Raw genomic sequence first — 18,490 nt, 5'->3', positions numbered from 1 at the left:
AACCGCGAGTCACAAGTCTCGCAACAGAGCAGGATCCACTGGAGACCACAAGTGAGCGATTCTGGAAATAATCCGTGATGAGACAATAAATAGGCACGGAGACCCCGGCCTCTCGGAACCTCTCCAGGACACTTTGCCACCAAACAGTGTCAAAGGCCCCTTTGAAGTCCACAAGGAGGCCGAGGACATACTTTTCATTGGAGGCTGAGACGTTATTAATAACTAGGTTAATGGCATCCACTGTAGACATCCCAGCAGTGAAGCCAAACTGGTATTTGTTTAGGTTTCTTTCTCTATAGTGCTTTTGGAATCTCGCTACAATCAACTTCTCTAGTATTTTTCCGAAGACCGGAAGTAGAGCGATTGGGTGGTATGAATTTGCCTGATTTGCTGTTTTGTTGGGATTCTTAATGAGTAATTTAAGATTTGCTTTTTTCCAAGGAGAGGGGAAGGATCCATATTGTAGGCAGGCATTAAAGAGGTTCATCATCAGTTGGGGACAGGTGCTCCAGATTCTTTTAATTATGGTAACTTCTAATAGGTCCAGTCCAGGGCATTTGCCATCACGCAATGTCGCAACAGCAAGACCTACTTCGTGTCTGTCAAAATCATCTTCGTGGCTTGGCCTACGTAGGAAAGATGTTCTAAACGAATGCCTGTTTGTACCGGACTTTCTGGTACAGCTTCATCCTGCATAATCAATTCATCCAAAATTGTTTCCATAGTCTCGGCCCATGTCAGAGTTTCGGAGTTATCAGGTCTAAGTACAGAGGAGAATATTTCCCTTGGATGAATTTTGTCTAGAGTCAGCTTGTAGATCAAGCCCCAGGGCTCCTGGTCCATAGTTTGTTTAACTAAGCGTTCCCAAGCGGAGCATTTTTCTTTGTAAATATTGTTGAAATATGTCCTTCTCACATTTTTGTATATTTCATTCAAGCGGTTTATCTCGTCTTCAGGTCTACCATCTCTCCTAGCTCTCTGAACATCTCGTCTTGCGCTCTTTGTATGATTCCTTAGAGTAGAAAGGTTCTGGGACTACCAAGGAACCGAATTTTGCCTTCTCTGTTTCTTCTTAATAACGTCTCGTCGCATATTTCGGTGATGATTGCCATCAATTCTTTTAGATGCTGGTCCAAAGTAAGGTCTGTCAGATTTGTCAGTTTTTCCACCGTAAATTTTTCCTTAAGTAGTTTTTCAAAAGGATTCCAATTGATTTGTCGAGTTTTGTATCTGGGGAAGTCATGAGTTCCTCTCAAAGCTGCTGCGTTTTCATTAGATATTATGTCAAAGGTTATTAAACATTGTGGTTAAACATTGTGGTCGCTTACCAACCAAGAGGAGTGAACAGTCCAGTTTTCTATGCATCTCCCGAATGTTGCATTCGACACAGTGACATCTATGTAAGACTGACCAGAAGAGGATGAATAAGTGGGCAAATGCCCAGGGGTGTTCCAGACAATCAATCCGTTAGTTATTATGAATTCCTCCAGTAATTCACCTTTATTATTCGTTATGGGGCTGTTCCACATGGTGGAAGAAGCATTTGCGTCGGTCATTATAACTATCTTTTTGCCTGATAACCTAATTAAAGCTGTCTCAAGGAAGTTTAGATAAGGCTCAATTTGTTGAGAATGCTGTGAGCACTGCATGTAGATTGAGATAAAGAATATTTGTCCAAAACTGCCTTCCAAGCATGCACATGTCGCATGCTCGGAGCAGAGACCATTTACCCTCGTGATCGTGATCTCCTTGTCCGCTATAACGAGAGTTGCCCACACCCTTGCCACAGCATTTGCACCCTGTCCTGTCACAGATACATTAGATTGAACCACCCTACAGCCGTTTGGTAATCCTTTAACTTTGCCTTTGTAGGAGTATAATTCCTGAAGTCCTAGAATGTCAATTTTGTGATCCGTAATTAGTTTGGAGATATCACTCATTGCAGATGCAGAACGCTGGCAGTTTAACTGTAATATTTTTTAATCTCTCACCATGCTGTACATTTTTTATCTTACTGAATGTAATTTGTGCGAGATTTGGTAACCTCCTGAGCTCGCAAGAACTCAGGACACTTTGAGTCACGATATGAGTGATCTGATTTCCTTTTTTTATTTTGCAGTTTGGGCATGTAACGGGTGATTCAGGAGTGGGACACGATTGCGACTGGTGACCTTGCACTCCACAGCGCCCACACTTGTAGTCCTGCTGTCTGCAATATCTAGCCGAATGCCATAAGCCAAACACTTAAAACAACGTGAAGCGATAATAAAATCCTTCACGTTGTGAACCGACCAGCCCAGGTAGACGCGAGCGTCATTTTTTAATATTATTCGCCTGATATAGGTAGGAACTTCAATTATCCAGTGTTTGTTGTTTTTGTTTTTAGCGTTAATCTTAAATCTCACCTTAACCCCGTTTTTGAAATCTTCCTCACCAACATTGTGCTCGCACAGGTTTTTGACATACAGATCCTCCAAGAATTCTTGGTCTGACATATCTTTTTGTATGTCATAGAATATCACAGTCGGGTTTAGCTTTCAGGGCGAGTCTACAATTAATTTGTGTTCCCCAAAATTCGGGCAGTTCTTTAATTTAGTAATGTCTTCGTCAGTGGCAGTTTCAATTGCAACGCCTTTTTCTCTAACTTTTGTGATAGATTTTATTTTAATCCGTTTAAGTTCGGATTTAAAATTCGTTGCAATCACCTGTTTAACTTCTTCACTCATTTTTAATTCACACTTTTCACTAGCTTTAATCAACACTACATGCTTTGACCGAGTTCCCGAGGGAATCAGTTCAGCAGCAGTCTTTATGCCTGCGCTCGCTGCAGCCACCTTAGCATAAGTGGCCACACGGCCACAGCCAATCCGAAGATACAGGTTAGCGAAAAGCAGCACTAAAACAAATCACCTCATTCAGTCTGGTGGGGTGCTCATGGTCAGCTGTGGTTGTGCTCACGGTCAGCCATGGTTAGTACCCACCGAAAGTGGTCTGAGGAGGGAAAGCCACAGGCGGGGTGTTGGATGACCACGGCTCGTCGATACTAGAGGTGAGCGAAGGCGCTCCCGGATGGTACGTGGCAACAGAAGGGCGACTGTGGCGCAACTCACCGGTAATTGGAATGCTGGTGATGGGAGTAATGTGCCACATTGCACAGTACATCAAACCCTGCTGTAAATGGAGCTGCATAGCAGCAGTTGCTCTGAGTGCCTATGCTAACCATGGTTCACTGGCGACAGCACCTACAATGGGCATGCGAGCATCGAAACTGGACCTTGAGTGATTGGAAGAAGGACGGGGTGTCATTTACCTGGGGAAGGGACAGCACCTGGATGCACCGTTGGATGAAAACAAGCTGGTGGCAGCAGTGTCATGCTTTGGTTGATGTTGTGCTGGGATACCTGGGCCCAGTCATCCATGCACTGTGACGTTTACCACCTACCTAAACATCATTGCTGACCAGGTACACCCTTTCATGGCAAAGGTCTTCCCCTCAGGCGGTGCCATCTTTCAGCAGGATAATGCGCCATGCCACACTGCCCGGATTGTTTGAGACTGGTTCACGGAACACAGGGAAGACTTCCAGGTATTGCCCTGGCCTCGCGGGCCATTCAAAGCCAAACTGAACACACTGGGCATCACAGAAGACTCTGGCTGTACCTGCAGAGAACAGGAAACATGCCAGCATATTATTCATGAGTGTGAGTTGTATGAGGACCTTAGAAGCCTCTTAATCACAAGGATCCGATACGTACCAAACAATGAGGAACACCACCTACTAGACACGCCCGAGGAGTTCACAGCCCTCAGCCGCTATGCACAAGAACTCTTCTCAAGAAGGAAGACATTAATAGCCATCTACCAAGGTGGACCAAACTGAAAAACCCCAGGCTAAAATGACAGATAGCGGAGACATATCCAGCCAAGTACAACGCGAAAACTCAATGACCAAAGATGGGATAAACCCCCCACAAGAAAGGGACACCAGACTGACACCATAAAGTCACGTTATGAAGGAAAAAGAGAGAAACCACATCTGGAGGGGACCTGGACCTGTGCGCGTTGTGGTAAGCCGGACCCAAGTCAGCAGAGACACTGCTGCCACGTAACAAGACTTGTCACATCCACATCCACTGGACTGAGTTCTACTCCAGGAATGAAGCCATCAAGAAACAGACTACACCGGACTAGATAAATGCAGTGACGCTGCAAAGGCACCTCATGATGACCTGTACCATGCACTAGCACAGCGCCTTTCCTTCCACACTCCCTGGGCAGGGGGAAGACCTCTGCCCCTTGCCCCCTCTCCTTTCCCTCTGGTGGGGCATGGGCATGCCCCGCTGCCAACTCTGGGGTTGCCTTCCCTAATGGCCCCATATTTCTGTCATTCCCCCCCAGCCTTCAGTCTCCCTCCCCTACTCTGCCTAAAATGGTGTATGCCCCACACAGCTATCAAAATTCATAAGTACAAATCTAACTACGTGGATTTTAACCTCCATTTTATCTAGCGATTGCCTGATTTTTTTTTTTTTTTTTTTTTTTAGGTCCTAACCACTGAAATCTCAGGAAATTAGGTGGCAGGACCTGTCAGAGTGAAACTAAAACTACTGGGTGCCTGGTCTGCCTCCACAGGGCGAAGGTGGGGCAACGTTGGGCCATAGCAGGGGTCCAGATGAACAACGGTATACGACACAACACATATACAATTTCCATACACTTTAAACCTCTGGCATTTCCAGCAAACTGGTACACCCACAATGAAAATATGCGGAGATAGGGGAAATCCCTGTGGTTTCTGACACTAAATACACCTTACACCTTATTGCCCTGGCCTCCAAATTCCCCAGACATCAATCCCATCGAGCATCTGTGATTTGTATTTGAACAGCAACTTTGATCTGCGGCATCTCAACCACAGACCTTACAGGAGTTAAAGGATCTGCTGGTTATGTGTTGGTACCAGATACCGCAAGACACATTTACAAATCTTGTAGTGTCCATGCCTCGCTGGGTATGAGCTGTTTTGGCTGCACCTGGAGGACCAACATCATATTAGGTAGGTGGTCATAATGTTTTGACTCATCGGTGTAAGTTTGCAAATGCATCATGGCTATATGTAGTAAGTTATTTATAATGGCGTCATTTCATTACATCTCATATTGGGATTGCCTTCACAAAGAATTTCCTCAGTGGTTATACTTCAAATAAGTGATGCTTCCCCAGTTGCGATTGCTATTAATGATGTCATTATTAATCTCGATCAACTTACTTCATATAGACATGATACGTGTCATTTTTTTTTTTTTTTTCCTAGTCTGAGGCTTTTATCCTTGAATTTTTATTGTCTTAAAAAAATTACTAAACATCATTAGCATCTCTCTCATATTGTAGTTATTTTCATAACTGGCTTATCAGCTGTTATACCATTGGGTACCTACCTTCCCACTGATGAAGGGCCAAATAGCCCTGAAAAGGCCATCTGGGTGGTGGTATCTGCTGAAAATAAGTAACAGTAGTCAACTCTTTTGGGAAAGTGTTAACTTATTCGAAGTATAACTGAATAGGCAATTCATTGTGAAGGCATTCACAATATGAGGTGTAATGAAATGATGCCATTATAATTAACTAACTTCTGTTAGCTTACTATGTATAGATGTGATGCATTTGCTCTAATTTATATTTCTAAGTTTTTCTGTAGTCTGATGCTGGCTTTTAGCCCTGAATTTTTATTTAGTTCTAATAGAAGATTAAAAAGCATTGTGCGCCACATAAAGTTTATAGGCAAAAATTATCAAGTTTATTGAAACTAGATTGGAAAGTAAAACTTTCCAAAAGCATGTCAATAACACAGCCATTTATAGACCAGTTTTGATGATTTTTTGAGATCATTGTGGATACTGTTGTAAGTGTTCTAGACTTTACATAGATAGAAAGGAAGAAGGTGATTTTGAGAACTAGTTACAATGAATGCTGTATTATTTTAAATCAAAGAAAATTCATGGATTAGATGAAAACACTGCACTATTTTTATATTAAAGTAATTATGTGATAATTAAGAAATTGTTTGGAGGCTGACAATTTCTTAATTATCATAAATGCTAGCAGCTAAGAATGTTGTGCTATTTCACATAATTAATATGAATTAGGTGAAAAAGCTATCAAGATTATAGAGACGACTGTTATTAACAGTCTAGTTATGTAGAACAATGTGCTGTTTATTTGAATTGCCAGTGAGAAAATGAAAACTACAATGTTTGTAAGCAGCTTTTTAGGTTATTCAAGGGTAAGTTTAGATATATAAGTTAGTACAATCCATCAGTTTTGTACGCAGTAAATAGAATCTTTAATTGCAGCAATGATAGACATACAATTAGTCCCGTCACGGCATGGTGGTGCCAGGGGTTCACGTAAATTGGTGGAATGTCATCATTTTCATTACATCTCATGTTGTGAATACCTACACCAGTTGCCTGTTCTTGTACTACATTGAATGAGTAAAACTTCCCCATTAGAGAAGACTGTTGTTATTTATTCTCAGTGAATATCACCAACCAGACGGCAGTTTCAGGCTTTTTGGCTGTTCATCAGTGGGTAAGTAGTATCCGATGGTATACTGATTGACAACCCAGTTATGAAGTTAACTCCACAATATAAGAATTGCCAAACAGTATATATTCTGTAGTTTAAGGCTTTAGTCCTTAAGTTTTATTTTAATCTTGTATTAACTATTGTATACCATTTTGCATCTCTCATATTGTGGAGTTAACTTCATAACTGGGTTGTCAGTCGTTATACCACTGGGTACCTAGGCACCTACTAACAAAGGGCTAAATTTCTCAAATTTCCCTCTGGATAATAACACTACCCACCTGGGTGGTGGTATTATCCACTGAGAACAAGTAACAGTATGCTTCTCTAATGGGGAAGCTTTTATGGAGAACTTTAATTGCTTGGATTGTTTGGTCTTCATAGGTTTTGCTACAGTTTCTAATTTAATAGCGATGGTTGCTAACAACCTCTGATGTGGGATTCTCTTTAGTTGGTTCTAAGGATTTGTCATTTTGGACGTTTTTGGATCAAGTTCTGGTGACCTTCTTTCTTGTGCGATGAACTTTTGCCTGAAGATGTGGGGATATTCTTGCATAATGTTGGGACTTTCTTTCTGGTTGATCACTATGCCTCTGTAGAATTTGAGGAAATAGCTTTTTTGAACATCCTTCCGAAATAGGCAGAATCCCTGGACAGCACTAAGTTCATTAAAATCTCAGGCTACCCCACATTCCAAGCATGTTAGGCTGGTTCAGAATTATCTCATCTTCCTTTCTGAATGTTTTTTTTTTTTTTTTTTCTGTTTTGCTTTTTTTGAAGTCTCCTATAAGATTCTCCTGTGTAGACTTGTTTATAGTGGGAGACTAATTTATATATAGAGCCCTTGGATTTTATTCATGATGATTGGGGTTTCAAAAGATGGTTTTATTATGGGAACAAAAGATTGACTATCCTCAGGCCAGTTTTTTGTACAAAGATTAGGCCTCTCCTGCAGAAAGTCACTGAGATCCAGGAGATAGTAGTAGTAGTATCATTAGAGGCATGTGATGTAAGAAAGCAAGAGTATGAGCTCATATAGCATCTACCAAAAAAAAAAAAAATTCACACATCCATTCCCTCAAAGTTTGTACAGTTCCTCCTTCAATTTATTTAAGCTATCAACTTCCACAACGACAGATCTATTCTACAACTGTCTTTCTTCAATGTGAATTTATGCCCCCTCAGGTTCGTAATCTGAGCAAGTGGAATAATCCCATCAGAATTCAGCGTGCTCAACCGATTCAAGACCTTATACACCTAAATCAGATCACCTCGCAGGTGCCTAGTCTCCAGCTGCTGCAATTTGCAGAACTTAAGCCTTTCTTGGTAAGAAGACCTTTATTCCCCTCACGAGTCTTGTTGCCTTTCTCTGTACTCCCTCAAGCAACTCTACATCCTTCCTAAAATGTGGCCTCCAGACCGGTACACAGTACTCAAGGCGTAGCCTGACCATTGCCTTATACAAAGGGATAATCACCTCCTTTGCCCTATTAGGAAAATTCCTATATATCATTGACAATACCCTATGATCTGCTCTGGCTACCTGTTTGCATTGCTCAGAAAACTTCATATGCGACTGCACAATTACTCCCAGGTCTTTTTCATTTTCTACCCCCTAAGTGTAGTTCCACAGAGTTCATATGTTTCTCTGGGGTTTCTTCTATCCATATGCAGTACTTTGCATTTGTCAATGCTAAACTTCAGTTGCCACTTCTCAGTCCATCTGCCCAACTTTTTCTAGATCCTGTTGCACACCACCATTACTGTCATTAACAACCCTGCCAACCTTTGTATCATCTGCATACTTGGACTGATATACCTTCATTAATATCACTGATAAATATAAAAAACAACAGCAGCCCCAAGTGTACGAGCACATCAACACCTGTTTCCCTGTAACTATCTGAAGTAAAACTTGAAGTGTTTTGCTACATTCTGACATTTCAAAATATTGTGTATGTCCTCTAAATAAATTTATATACACTTTCAATGTTGTAAAGCTGATTTTGAAACACCCTGTATTTAAATTAACATGCCTTTAATTAGTAGCAAAACCAAACTGTACAACTTGTTTCAATCCTAGTTTCCATTTTGTCATTGGCAATTTAAATAAATAGCACAGCATTCTATGCAAATAGAACTTTAATATGAGGAGCCACTGATGGTTGTCTCCATAATCTTGATAGGTTTCACCTAATTCATTTATTTTTCTTTAATTTAAAAGAAATTAGTGCAGCATTTGTTGTAACTGGCTCTTAAAATCAATCTATTCCTTCCTTCCTCTAGACTTGACAATAACAATTTCATAATTTTCACATAATTATTTTGCTTTAAAAATAGTGCAGCATTTGTTAAGTTAGTTCTTACAGCCACCTTGTTCTTTCCTTCTTTTCTCTCAACTTGACAGCAATATCTACAGAGATTTCAAAATGTACAAATTGGCTTGTAATGGACTGTTTCTTGCCATGTTACTTTCCATCTGGTTTGAATAAACTAAATAATTTTTGCCTATAAAAAAATTTCCATGGAGCTCAATGGTTTTATTAGAATTATTTTCCATGCAGCTCTTTCTCTCAAGAAACTGAAATGTATTTTCTAATCTTCCGCTTTCTCTGTCACTTGATGCTACTTTAAGTTATTCAACAATTATGAATAGCATAAAGCTGAATGTTTCAATAGAATCAATCCTAAGATCGGTATGAAAATAAAGGATAAATTGATCTTTTCAGCTGCCTTTTATACACCCTTTTTTAAAGAAGTATGGGAGAGGAAACCACAGATTGAGAAAGCTTTTAATATGGAAGATTCAGATTATTCTATTGGAAGTCGCACTCCAGTACCCCCACCTGTGCCATCAAGACAAGAATCTTATCACATACGCAGTGGATCTCTGGAAGATGGGTAAGAATAGCAATACTTTAGTTAGATATGTGCATGCACTTAACATGGTATAGTAATAGAGACATGTGATGCAAGAAAGCAAGTGTATGAGCTTGTGTAGCATCAGCCAAAAAAAAAAAAAAAATTCACACAACCATTCCCTCTAAATGTTTGTCCAGTTCCTCCTTGAATTTATTTCAGCTATCAACTTCCACAATGACAGGTGGAAGTTTGTTCCAGCAATTAACTACCTGCTGGCTAAAGGCAAATTTCTGCACATCTATTCTACAACTGTCTTTTCTCAATTTGAATTTCTGCCCCCTTAGGTTCGTAATCTGAGCAAGTGGAAGAATCCCATGAATTCAGCATGCTCAACCCATTCAAGACCTTATACACCTCAATCAGATCACCTCACAGGTGCCTAGTCTGCAACTGCTGCAATTTGCAGAACTTTAGCCTTTCTTAATAAGAGGACCCCTTCATTCCCCTCACCAATCTTGTTGCCCTTCTCTGTACATGCTCAAGCAACTCTATCTCCTTCCTAAAATGAGGCTTCCAGACCTGTATGCAGTACTCAAGGCATGGCCTGACCATTGCCTTATACAAAGGACTAATCACCTCCTTTTCCCTACTAGCAAAATTCCTGTCTGCATTGCTTAGAAAAACTTCATATCTGGCTGCACAATTACTCCCAGGTCTTTTTCATTTTCTACCACCCTAAGTATAGTACCACACAGTTGGTACATTCCTCTGGAAATACTTCTACCCATATGCAGTACTTTGCATTTGTCAATGTTAAACTTGAGTTGCCACTTCTCAGCCCATCTGCCCAAATTTTCTAGATCCTGTTGCAGTAGCACACTGCCACTACTGTCATTAATAAATGTATAAATTTATATTATAATAGAATATATGAAATATGATTCGTAATATAATAGATTATAGGAATTATCGAGCACTTAATAGCTATCTATTATCAAATCTAATAAATTTATATGTGTGCGCGCACACGCACACGCACACGCACACACACACACACACACACACACACACACACACACACACACACACACACACACACACAGATTTTGTTAAAACAACCACAGAAATAACTCAGCTGTAACATCACAATTAAGTCAGTTAAGAAAAATCTCCCTATAGAGTGTGCCATTTTCTCTCAGCAGTAACAAACTTGTTCTGCAAACTTACCAGCCATATGCATAAGTTGACTCTCCTTTTTTTAACAGTCTTCTTACACTTCTCATATCATGGTGTAATACAGTAAAGTCCGCATTAAGAACAACTGTTTACATTGACACTTTATTGCACTGCACAAAAAAGTTGGGAAGGAAGCTATAAGTATATTCAACTTCCTTATGTTGAAGATCAAGAAACCAAAACCTGCAGGCATGTGACAATGTGAGATTGCTCTTGATGATGGTATATGTGTACATGGGAAGTTTTATGTAATGAAGCCATTCTTTATTGTACTTTACTGCAGGTTTGTTTCCCTGAGTACTTCTATGATGGATGACAACAGAAGAGTTTTTAAGTGTTTAAATAAATTGTTAGTTATTAGAGAAATTACAGCCTCTAATAACTTCCATTTCATAATCACTTATGCCCATCACTAAATATTTTTTAACAGCTATTGACATGTGATGAAAAATCTATTATGTCCAATCCAGCAACATCAAATTATCAGATCATTGATTATCATCTGTGAACTTGTGCTGCACACTTCAAAGCTCTCACTTCACCAACTGAATAGATTCTGCTACATGTATGGTGGAATATAGCTGGTACTGTCCATTATGGGTTTTTTTTTTTTTTTTTTCTGAGTACAGGGGTTTTTTTTTTTTTTTTTTTTTTCCTTTTACTTTTTCTCTTTTATCCTAAAAATCTCCATGAACTTTTTTGGTTACTTAAGAAAGGATATATGATGTATAATTTTCAAGAAACTGCAAGTACAGTCCATTCCGGTTATTTGGGACACATTGGGACTAGTGCATTTTGGCCTGATTAAGTGGCTGCCCCAATTATCCGAAGTTTCACGTAAATAGTTAAAAATATTATGTCCCTCCGCCCCTTTACAATTAGTTCACTGTACAATCAAATCACGTTACGACGAACTCACCATAGTAAAGTACCATTCACTGTACAATGTGTAGTAAGCGCCGGTTATTGTGATCGCGTTTGTGAATTGAATTTTAATTCTATTAAACAGCGATTCTAATTAGAGAAAATATGAGGAATATTATCTACAGGCTATAAAAGTAAAGCTGTATTAAGCACAAATTTACCCTTTATTACCTTAGCAATTAAAAAATTAAATGATACATGAAAATCGGAAGAATATACGTGATAATCGGAATAATTAATACGTACTGTAATATGTACATATGAACTAGTTGACATTTCTTTTCACTGACATTTGTGGGTGGGGGTTAAAATTTAAAACAATAAAAAGATAAGTAATCAAAAACAAAGAACACAGCACACACAAATTGCAAGTAACACAATACATTCAAGTGAGACAAGTGAGAACGGAGTAACGAGTTACAAAGCTTTAAAAATAGGAATGAAGAGAAGATCTGAAAATTAATTTTTTGATATGATTGAAGATTTCATGGAAGTGTAAACTCATTTCACCATAGTAAGCCACAGAATTCCAGCTGTCGGTATTATCGCAAATTCAGTAAGATCGAATTTACTGCCCATTTATGATAGATTACACTAACAGAAAAACCCAGTAAACAGGTGACTGCTAATTGTTTTTATTATTTTATGGTTGTGACCTCCAGAATTTCGACCAAACCACTTGGGACCGTCGGAGGCAACCGTAGGGTAATATCCAGGACTGCGGTCTCCTGCGCCGATTAAACAACATGCTGTCCCAATGAAGCGAAGTAAACCCTGGCTATTTTCTCGATTGGTTTCTGTTTTTTAAGATTTGCCCCAAATAAACGGCTGCCCCAATTAACCGGTGGCCCAAATAACCGGAATCCACTGTAATTGAAAAGATCAGTGAAAAGAGAAGTCTTGAAGTTGCAGAGAAGTTTCTGGCAAACAGTGGAAAGAAAAGCAGTAAATTATGTAAACTGGAAGGAAGGGATTGATGATGCTGCTCAAGCTGCTGACAAACTGAATAGGTATTTTGCATTTACATTCACACATGAGGAACTTTTAAAGGTGGGTATACCAGAAGTTTTTGATCTAGTAAAGATCTAAATGATTTTCTGAGACCAAAGTGAAAGAGAAATTGTTGAAGCTAAATTTCACGAATTTCATAAGTGGAGGCCCCATAGTTCAATCTCGTGCCCATTGTTGGTTTCAATATTTATTTATTGATGAAGGCATACCAGGCTTAATATATAACTTTGCAGATGATATGAAGTTTGGTTGGCCAGATAATGGCAGTAATCAGGATATGTTACCACAACAAGACCCATAAAAATTAGGGAGATCTGCTAAGATCAGTCGGTGTGTTAATTCCAGATTAACATATGCTGTATGATCCCACACTCAGGTTAGTGAAGAATGAAAAAGACCTTGATTTAATTGTGCAGCCAGATATGAAGTTCTCTGAGCAGTGCAGGCAGGCTGCCAAGCCAGCTTGTGGGGTTTTGTCACCGATATACAGGAATTTTTCCGCCAGGGATAAGATGATCCCATTGTATAAGGCAGTGGTTGGTCTCTATAACTTGAGTACGGTATACATGTCTGAAAGACTCATTTTAGGAAGGAATGGGATGTGCTGGAATGGGTGCAGAGAAGAGCAACAAGATTAGTGAGAGGAAATAAAGAATGATTATGAAGATGTGTGATAACCTCAATTTTGATTTCTGTAAAAACAAAAATTGTACCTTAGCAGCATGATGCGGTGGAGCATTGTCCTGACAAAATCAGATTCACTTTGTGGACGCAGCTTTAGTAAGAATTTCTTCTCAAATACTGGGAGAAACTTTTCATGAAAATCTCTTTATATCAGTTTCCTATCAATTGCGCTGACCGGGCTAGCCGGGTGGGTAAAGTACCTGCCTGGCAACCCAAAGGTCGCGGGTTTGAATCCCGCCTAGGGCTTGGATCAAAAAGTACTGCAAACACCTTGGAAGGTGCATTATGGCCCCAGAAGCCGATGCGCCAACAACTACCAAAAAAAAAAAAAAAAAAAAAAAAAAAACCTATCAATTGCCCTTGAGAACACAATGTTTGAAGATTATTCCATTAGTATTGCAGAGAAAACGGTGAAATTGTGATCAACATGGAGCCTATTGTTCAGGATTGAACAGTAGGTTCCATGGCTTATTCATTTTTGCAGTTAAGGAGAATAAACAACCTTTCCTTGAAGCAGCTTTAGTAAGAATTGCTTCACACAACCTGATGTGAATGTCTTTTGGTTGCTGAGAAATCTGTACCAGATCTTCGACAACTTTCTCATTCTAGGATTTTCATGAAGAATAGTGTGCATGGAGCCTACAGAAATGTCTGTAGCAGTTGCATGAACTGCTGTTCTCTTGTTTGCCCCCAAACACTTTCCTCCACCTGGTGGATATTGCCCTCAGAACAACTAGTTTGAGATCTTGTTTGATTAGCTTCATTCTCTCAAGACTCCTGTCATTCGGGAAACTTTTGCATGCATAATGCTGTCAGGGCAAACTTCCAACATTTCCCCACTGTATAACTAACACTCCTCATCAGCAAGTTACATGTTTGTTTGTTTGTTCGTTCACTAACTTCTCCAATACATAATATTATTTTTTATGTTACTCTGGACATGAAAGGTACTGGAACCTATAGCACTTTAATATGTATGGGTTAAAGGTTAAGAACACAGATGATATTTATTGACAATTTCTGTAGATTGTAATTTTCAGGAAATATTTGAACTGGAAGTTTGTTCTGAAGAATAGAAGTGGATCCTGAAGAGAAAAAAGTGAGTTTTGTGTTGAACAAGAAAAGAATGCGGGCTAATTGTAGTATATGTTTGGGCTAGTTTGGACGAGAGAGAGGAAGAATTAGAAGAACACCAGAAGAAGAGCTGCCAATCGGAAGAACAATGCCTATGGAAATATCTGTAGAAAAGGCATGAAGTAGAGGATCTTTGTAAGCGATGGGTCATTGACTCAACAACTCTTCTCTTTTGGGTATAGTCTAGGACTGTGTTTCCCAACCTTTTTTTTTTACCATGCCCCACCTAAGTCTTTCTAAAATTCTGATGCCCCCTATGTAACATATACATATTTTTTTATATTCAAAAATTGAATTATTCCCTAAATGAAGCCTAATTACAACTTGTTCAGGACACAAGACAAAAAAACAGTAAGTAAATTTTCAAAACATGTAATAGACAACTAAAATTCAAGTACAACATAATTTATATGAAAGATTTTTCTATAATATTTTAATTTTTAGTAATTATTATTTAATTGTTTAATAATTTCAACATTCCATGTGAAGTCACTTCTAGATGAGTGCACTAAATTTAGTGAGACCCTTGTGCTTGATGCTTGCCGCAGAGAGATTTTATATTGGGCTCCAATTTAGTTAGCTTCATTCTCAAGTCTCCCCGTTTTGTGATATCCAGTCGATTTCTTTTTTTTTAGTAACAAATCATTTATGGCACTAAATCCACATTCAGCTAAATATGAAGATGGAAACGGTAACAATAGCTGTCTTGCAAAGTTGGTTGAATTTGGGTATTTAATTTCTGTTTCATCACAAAGCCATGCCATCGCTCCTTTTATGTTGAATAAAGTTTTAACTGACTCATCATTTTGCATTTCTGAGAGTTCTTCTTGGTACTGCATAACTTGATACATGAGACAAATCCACTAACATTTGTTGCATCATCCAGGTTGGAAAATCAATTTGTTTTAAATCAGAAAACCTTTCTTTTAAATCAGCGGACAGAATTTTCAGATGATCGACAATAACAAGTACAGCAGTATCAGTCACTTCACATTTTTTCAGCCAACGAAACTGTTCAAAATTTTTGTTACAAATATATTTTTGACATAATTCAATAAATGTAATGAAACCAAATATCTTCGCTTTTGCATCGACGAGAGTTTTATTTGTTCCTTGAAGTTGTTTATTTAATATATTTACTTTTTCAAAGATATCGGCTAAATAACTCACAAATGCTTTACCATCAACCGTTAACAGATGCTTCATTTCAGGTTTGTCACTTAAAAAGTCACTAATAGTATCAAATAGTTCTATAAATCTTTTCAAGCAGTTCCCTTTCGAGAGCCACCTTATTTCAGTGTGAAGTAAAAGTCTCACATGGTCTGCATTTTGTTCTTCACAAAAAAGCTTGAAGAGACGCTCACATTTGGCATTAGCTTTAATAGCATTGACACACTTTATAACTGATTTTAATACTTCATTAAGAACAGGCGAAATATTTTTAGCTACCAAGCTTTCCCTATGAATAACACAATGCACAAGAAGCATTTCTGGATTCTCGTCTTTCATCAGTTTTAAGCAGTTTTCAGCTTACCAACAAGTTATTTCAATATTGTATTTCAATATCTTCACTCATTTCATTTATTTTTCTGCTAACAGTATTGTTATTGAGTGGCATAGCTTTCACGTCTTTGTCATCTTTTTCCAGAACTGTTTTAAGAAATGCTGATATTGATGGTTTGATTAAATTCTCTCCTATAGTATGATTTTTCCCAGATTTAGCAATGAGTAAAGAAATTTCATAACTAGCCTCCAGAGTATGATTAACAGTTTCAGTATGAGCAATAAACAGAGACTTTAATGTTGCTCTTTTTTCAAAATTCCTCTTTAAAGTTTGAAAGTAATTTAAATCTGAATTTACATGAACATTATGTTTCGCCTTCAAATGCGCCTCAAGACGACCTCGCTTCATTGATTCGTTGGTCAAGCATTGTTGGCATAAAAGACAAAAAGGTGACCTTTGATCGTGGACAGCAGGTATGAAACCAAATTTTAAGTATTCCTCTGAATACTGACGAATTTTTTTTTTTTACTTGCACTACTCATTTTACTGTGCAACTGAAATAAATAAATATAGGATAAATCAAAAACTAAAAATAAACTATGCATTAAAGTTAATTTAATTTTATTTTAATATATCAAAATTAATTATTAGTATGCTTTTTGAATGAATAAATCACAAAAATTACTGAATTCGGGCTATTAAATCTGTCAGATAAGTCTAATTTGTCAAAAATGAGATAAGTGCACTATAATAAAGTATTTATTATTTATATTATGTGACATGCAGATATCTTCGTAATTGTAGTTTTAGCGTGAGTAATAAATATTTGTATATTCGAATATATGCATATTTATATGAGAGTGTGAAGTTTTCCTCTCCTGCAAATTCGAGTTTTTGGACTCATTTTCTTATTTACCGAGACCACAGAAATATACATATATGACAAATACATACCATTGTGTATCACTATTCTTCATTAATAATAATTCTGTGCGCAGACAAAGTAATTTTTTTTTTTAATCTGAGATCGCCAAACCTATCCAAATGTACAGTCATACAAACGCCCAAACGAGCGTTTGTATGAAAGGAATTACTTATTTCATATAACATGCGGAGTTTGCGGTAGGCTACAGTAGACAACCACTTTGCTTGTGCATTATGCATGCCATAAGCGATTGTCCAATACAGTACATACTATTCCTTCACTAGGCATAGTAAGCAATACTCTCCAAGCAAACTGTAGTTGATATTACTCCAAACTTTCAAGTGCAGCTCTATAGAAAGTACAACATTTAACGAATGCTTATTTAAAATTGAGATACCAACAATTCTTTTGTACAAGTTAAATCATAGTAAGCAGCTGTTTTAAACTCTAGACGAGCTATTTTCAAATCGCCCCCCTGAACAATCAAATTTCCCCTCGTGTGGGGCGTGGGACCCACGTTGGGAAACACCGGTCTAGGAGCTTGAGAGTGGATATGTATGTATCACTCGAGATGTGAGAACAGTTATCCATTGTAGGATGCAATTGAGATTCAGAAAGAGTGAGTAGCCATATTCAGAAGAAAGGTAACACAAGACAAAAAAAAAAAAAGCTTTTTTTTTTTTTTACAGTCAAATCATCAAATTATTTTTTTTTCCCAGAGGAAAAGCAATATTTCTGATGTGTCTATGCCAAGAGGTATTAGGGTAATCCTCCATAGAGATATGTGATCTTGTTTAGAAATTTGAATGTTGGAGAAGATGAGCATGAGAGCTGCAGACTTTAATTGCAAAAAAAAAAAAAAAAACACTGGATTGAGTTTCAAAAGAATTAAATTTAATTAACTTTGCTTTACCCCATTGGAGTATTAGTATTAGTCACTGCAGAAAACCATAAACTTCATTGCACTGTGCCCTTCGCTGCACTAGCAAAAGAATAATAAATCAGAAAATTTCCTACAATCTAGTCTAGACCTCTTCCCCTGTAATTTGAATAAATAAATAGTAGCCCATCGTTGTGGAATCGTTTATAACAGTGAAAATTTTGCCTTGATTCATTTTACTATCCCTTTTCAGAGCCTTTAAACCTCAGTGAGGTGCCTGGTTACCAAGTTCTGTAATTCACATAATCAAAAATCTTTCCTTATACCCTTTGGTGAGGTTTTCATACTTGGACATAGTATTCCAAATGGGTCTTACAATTGCCCTATACAGTGGGATTATGACTTCCCTATCTCTACAGCCCATTTTTTGATAAATTTTCACTGGACTTTCCTGGCAGCTTGTCTACACCGTTCAAAGAATCATATCTACCTGTATTATAAACTTCTAAATTCCTTTCTGTCACGACCATTTTCAATTCAATCCCACCATGTGTATAAGTTATTTTGGGGTTGCTATTCCCCAAAAGCTTTCATTTTGCTGCATTAAAACAAGCTACCACTTTTCTGACTATTCTTAAAGTCTGTCCAAATCATCTTGAATGAATGCTGCTTGGCATTGATCATTAATGATTTTCCCAATCCTTGCACCACCTGCAAATTTTTACATTAAAACATTTATCCC

The 18,490-nt window shown here is 38.0% G+C and overlaps 1 protein-coding gene across 17 annotated transcripts in view; it reads left to right on the top strand.

The window, feature by feature from the left end:
- The window catches only part of RhoGAPp190 (Rho GTPase-activating protein 190), a 744,591-nt gene that overhangs the window by 414,210 nt on the left and 311,891 nt on the right, over positions 1-18,490 (top strand). For all 17 annotated transcript variants that reach the window (XM_090374412.1, XM_090374407.1, XM_090374402.1 and 14 more), the window contains one exon: positions 9,318-9,489. In XM_090374412.1, coding sequence (XP_090230538.1) covers positions 9,318-9,489 — 172 coding nt within the window. The remainder of the gene's footprint in view (positions 1-9,317; positions 9,490-18,490) is intronic.

The sequence above is a fragment of the Mastigoproctus giganteus genome, chromosome 5, assembly GCF_048544385.1.
Source record: "Mastigoproctus giganteus isolate SK-2022 chromosome 5, ASM4854438v1, whole genome shotgun sequence".
Lineage (NCBI taxonomy): Eukaryota > Metazoa > Arthropoda > Arachnida > Uropygi > Thelyphonidae > Mastigoproctus > Mastigoproctus giganteus.
The sequence above is the reverse complement of the archived record's forward strand: the minus strand, read 5'-3'. Positions and strand labels throughout refer to the sequence as shown.